The sequence below is a fragment of the Myotis brandtii genome, unplaced genomic scaffold, assembly GCF_000412655.1.
Source record: "Myotis brandtii unplaced genomic scaffold, ASM41265v1 scaffold251, whole genome shotgun sequence".
NCBI lineage: Eukaryota > Metazoa > Chordata > Mammalia > Chiroptera > Vespertilionidae > Myotis > Myotis brandtii.
In genome coordinates, this window is record NW_005359516.1 from 2069456 (window position 1) to 2074137 (window position 4682).

The following is a 4682-nucleotide window of genomic DNA, read 5'->3' on the forward strand; positions in this document are numbered from 1 at the left end:
CTGAGGTCAGGATTCTCGCTCTCTCCCTCCCCTCCTGCCTCCCTCCATCCTTCCCTCTTCTCTCATTCAAATCACTCTTCTGTTGCCCTCCTGTCCAGGCCGGGTTCTGTACCCTGCACACCTCCAGCCTTTGTGTTGCTACCAGGCTTCATGCCCCTTCTCCGTGATAAGTGCAGGTGTTCTCATCCCCGTCAGACAGGCCAGGAGACTGAGCCCGAGGGGCTAACTCTGCCCAGCCCGCACTCTCCTCCTGGACTCCGGTGTCTCCCCCACAGGCCTGGACTCCTCGGCAGTGGCTCCATCGGCCCCCAAGATGTCAAGGCTTGTTCTGGCCAGCCTGGTATTTATGGTCATGATCATTGCCACCTCTCTGACGGCTCTCTTTGTTGTGGGTAAGCTCCTAGGTAATCCGAACCCCACAGGCTCTCTCTTTCCTGCAAAGAGGCCACTGACCAAGGGGAGCCTCCCAAGAGCAGAGGCCCAAGAGCAGAAGCTCCGAGGGTTACTGGGTGCCACCTCCCTCCTTCTGGAACCTGACTGGGGGAGGGGGCAGCCCATTCTCAGACTCAATGCTGAGGGATTGTGCTGACCCAGGAATGGGGTGTCTCAGTTCTACAGAAACCAAGACCTGCCCCGGAGGCCTATGCCTACTCCCAAGAGTTTCTGGGAGACAACAGCACCTGGCAGTTACCTGTGGAACCTGACAGTGAGTAGCCACAGTGGAGCGGATGGGTGGGAGGGAGCTGGGGCATCCGGGTGCCCAGACCCTAGGATGGGCCTCTCCCCTAACACTCCCTGCCCTTGAATGAGTGCCGCTATCCTCACAGAAAGGCATGATTTTTTTTAGAGAACAGCTTTATTGAGGTATAATTGACACATAATAAAATACTCATATTTAAAATGTACACTCTAAGAACTTTTGACATATGTATATGCCCATGAAACCATCACCACAATCAAGACAATGAACATATTCATCATCCTCCTCCCAAATTTACTTGTGCCCTTTGCCATCATTCCCTCTCTCCTCCTCCCTTCATCCCCAGGCGACCACCGATCTACTTGCTGTAATATAGATCACTTGGCTTTTTCTAGAGTTTTATATAAAAGGGATCATATAATGTGTACTCTTTATTTGAGTACTCTTTATCAGTCATATAGTTTGCAAATATTTTCTCTCAGTCCATGGCTTATCTTTTCATTCTCTTAACAAGATTTAAATTTTGATTATGTATACTAGTAATTTATAGATTTCTTTCTTTTATGGGTTGTGCTTTTGGTCTTATATCTGAGAAATCTTTGCCTTTGCCAATGTCACAAAGACATTCTTGATGTTTCCTTCTGGAAATGTTATAGTTTTGGGTTTTACATTTAGGCCTATGATTAATTTTGAGTTAAATTTTGTATACGAGATTCATTTTTTTGGCATATGGATATACAATTGTTTCAGTATCATTTGTTGAAACAATTATGCTTTCTCCACGAATTGCCTTTGTATCTTCATTGAAATCAATTGTTCATACATGTATGGGTGTATTTCTGGATTTTCTGTTCTGTTCCGTTGATCTATTAGAGGCCCCGTGCATGGCATTCGTGCACTGTGTGTGTGGGGGGGTGGGGGTTGGGGCATGTCCCTCAGCCCAGCCTGCACCCTTTCGCAGTCTGGAACCCCTCAGGGGACATCCTTAGTAGGGGACATCCTTAGCGCTGTTGCAGAGGCAGGAGAGGCTCCTGCCACCGCCCCTGTGCTCGCCAGCTGCCCGGCTTCTGGCTGAGTGGCTCTCCCCCTCTGGGAGTGCACTGACCCAGGCAACTCCTGCGTTGAGCGTCTGCCCCTTGGTGGTCAGTGCACGTCATAGCGACCGGTCATTCCACTGTTCTGTCTATTTGCATATTACACTTTTATTATATAGGATTTGTCTATTAATATGACTCTTGGTGGCAGCTAGTTTACAGTAGGCAAGTATTTTAATCTTTCCCCTCAGGGGACATCCTTAGTGCTGTTGCAGAGGCAGGAGAGGCTCCTGCCACCGCCCCTGTGCTCGCCAGCCACCTGGCTTCTGGCTAAATGGCTCTCCCGCTCTGGGAGTGCACTGACCCAGGCAACTCCTGCATTGAGCGTCTGCCCCTTGGTGGTCAGTGCACATCATAGCGACTGGTCGTTCCACCGTTAGGTCTATTTGCATATTACACTTTTATTATGTAGGATTTGTCTATTAAAATGACTCTTGATGGCAGCTAGTTTACAGTAGGCAAGTATTTTAATCTTTCTGCCCCACAGTTCACTTGGGATAGACCTTTATTTCATTTTTGGGCTCACATTCTCAGGTGGCCCATCCCCGGAGTCTCAGTGGCTGCAGGGAGCAGCAGGTTGCTTGAGGAGCACTCAGGGCAGTGTCGCAGACATTCCCCTTGGAAAATTCAAGAACACTCTGCTTAGCTCATATAACTAATGTTTCCCTATGTAATGGGCCCCTTTGGCTGCCTTCTCCATCTCCTCCCTCCAGATCTCTACCGCTTTGGGGTGGCAGAGTTACAAGAGACCCTCCAGATGTTTAAAGACCACGTGGAGAACTCCAGCACCTGGACCATGGAGATCCAGATGTTGATGTGCAGAGTGGACAATGTCAGTTCTCAGATCCAGATGCTCGGTGGTCATCTGAAAAATGCCAGTGCTGACATCCAGATGGTAAAAGGCATTCAAAAAGATGCCAGTACCTTGAGTTTCCAGGCCCAGATGTTAAAAATCTCCTTGGACAGGGCCAGTGCTGAGATCCAGAGACAAAAGGGAGATCTGGAAAAGGCAAATGCTTTAAATTCCCAGGCCCAGAGTTTCCTAAAAACCAGTTTAGAAAACACCAGCTTTGAGCTCAACATGTTAAGCAGAGGCTTAGAAAACACCAACACTGAAATTCAGGCGTTGAAGGCAGGGTTGGAAATGGCAAATGCCCAGGCCCAATTGGCAAACAATAGTTTAAAGAATGCTAATGCTCAGATCCTTGTTTTAAGAGGCAATCTGGAGAGTGTCAATCATTTAAGGGACCAGAATCAGGTTTTAAGTGATAGTTTGAAAAGAACCAATGCTGAGATTCAGGAGCTAAAGGGAAGCCTGCAAAATGCAAGAGATTTAAACTCCCAGACCCAGACCCTTATAAAAGGCAGTTTAGACAACACCACCGCTGAGATCCAGTCATTAAGAGGTCGTTTGGAAAGGGCTGGCAATGAGATTCACTTGTTAAAAAGAGATTTGGGAACCGCCACCACCCAGACCCAGATAGCAAACGGACGTCTAGAGCAGACCAGTGCTCAGATCCAAGGATTGAAAACAGAACTGGAAAACACCAATGCCTTACATTCCAATATTCAGGTGTTAAACGATCAGTTGGAAAATGCCAGCAGGGAGATACAGATCCTAAAACAAGGAATGAAGGATGCTGAGGCCTTGAACTCCAAGACCCGGATGCTAGAGAGCAATCTGCAGGCGGCCAATGTCGAGGTTCAGAGGTTAAAAGGGGAGGTAGCGAGCACTAAAGCACTAACTGCGCAAGTCCAGGAGCAGCAGCGTAGCCTGGAGACCCTCCGTGCAGCCTTTGCTTCGCAGGAGCAGCTACAGAAATCCCAAAGTAAGTGGGAGGGAGGGGTTGGCCTGGGGAAGGTACGGTCTCTTGGGAGGGTGGAGTCTCCGGTCCCTTTGGCCTTTTGCTTACTTCACCAGGCATCCCTCCGGGAAGAAGTGTGGGTGCTATAAAGGGGCCAAATCCAACCAAATAGGCTCGATGTGCCTAGGCTATGGTGGAGGTGGCATAGGCAGCAGAGTCCCTGCTTTCAAGTTGCTTATCATCTGGCCAGACTGATACTTGGGGCGGGGGGAACTATGTATGGTGACGGTGTGTGGAAAGACAGTGGGTGCTAGTGGGGCCAGGCAGCTTTATCTGACATCCTGCTATCACTAACTCTGATCAAGTTGCTTACCTTCAATTTTCTCACCTGCAAAGTGAGGACAATAATATTCGCCTCACAGTGAGGATTAAATGAGTTTACACATATAAAGCATTTAACACAGTATCCAGCATTCATGCATTCATCTGACAAACATTTTTGAGGCCCTATTATGCATCAGGGGCATAAGGATGAATGAGGTGCGATGCCCGCCTTTGAAGCCCACAGGCTGGTAGAGCAGCCTTGCATGAAAGGCATGCGGAGAGGCGGAGAGACGTTAAGAGTGTTATGTGAGAGCAGGTCTAGGAACTGGGGGTGGGCGGGAGGAAAAGAAGGGAAAGAGAAATCTTCTGGGGGCCGATGTCCTCTGGTGTAGAGAAGGGATCTTCCAAGGGGCAGGGGGAGGAAATCTTTCAGAGGAGAAAAGATCAAAAGATGTTTTGTGGAGAAAATGGCCCTTGAACTGAGTCCTGGAAAGCTAGTAGGTGTTTGACAAACAAATAGGGTAAGAAAGTAGCAGGTTCACAGGGAAGGACATGTGAAACCACGAGGTTCAGGAAGCTTCAAGCAGCTTGTCTGACTGGACTGCGGCCAAGAGGGCAGTTGAAGAGGTGCAGGCTGAAAGGACCGTAGGTTGGGGGCAGAATGGTGCTATCAAAATGTTTAAAATGCAACCACAGCATGAAATTCATTTTACCTTGTGACCTGGTATAATGATGTGTCACACACACACACACACACAC

At 48.5% G+C, this 4682-nt stretch overlaps 1 protein-coding gene across 2 annotated transcripts in view; it reads left to right on the forward strand.

Annotated features, from left to right (window-relative positions):
- The first annotated feature begins 8 nt into the window (after positions 1 to 8).
- The window catches only part of CLEC4F (C-type lectin domain family 4, member F), a 14720-nt gene continuing 10046 nt past the window's right edge, over positions 9 to 4682 (forward strand). Inside the window, exons 1-4 of one of the 2 annotated variants that reach the window (XM_005867783.2) lie at positions 9 to 392; positions 611 to 706; positions 2508 to 2689; positions 3368 to 3623. In XM_005867783.2, coding sequence (XP_005867845.1) covers positions 314 to 392; positions 611 to 706; positions 2508 to 2689; positions 3368 to 3623 — 613 coding nt within the window. In that variant the 5' untranslated portion in view covers positions 9 to 313. Of the gene's footprint in view, positions 393 to 610; positions 707 to 2507; positions 3624 to 4682 lie in introns of both variants that reach the window. The other variant, XM_005867784.2, reaches the window with a different exon arrangement.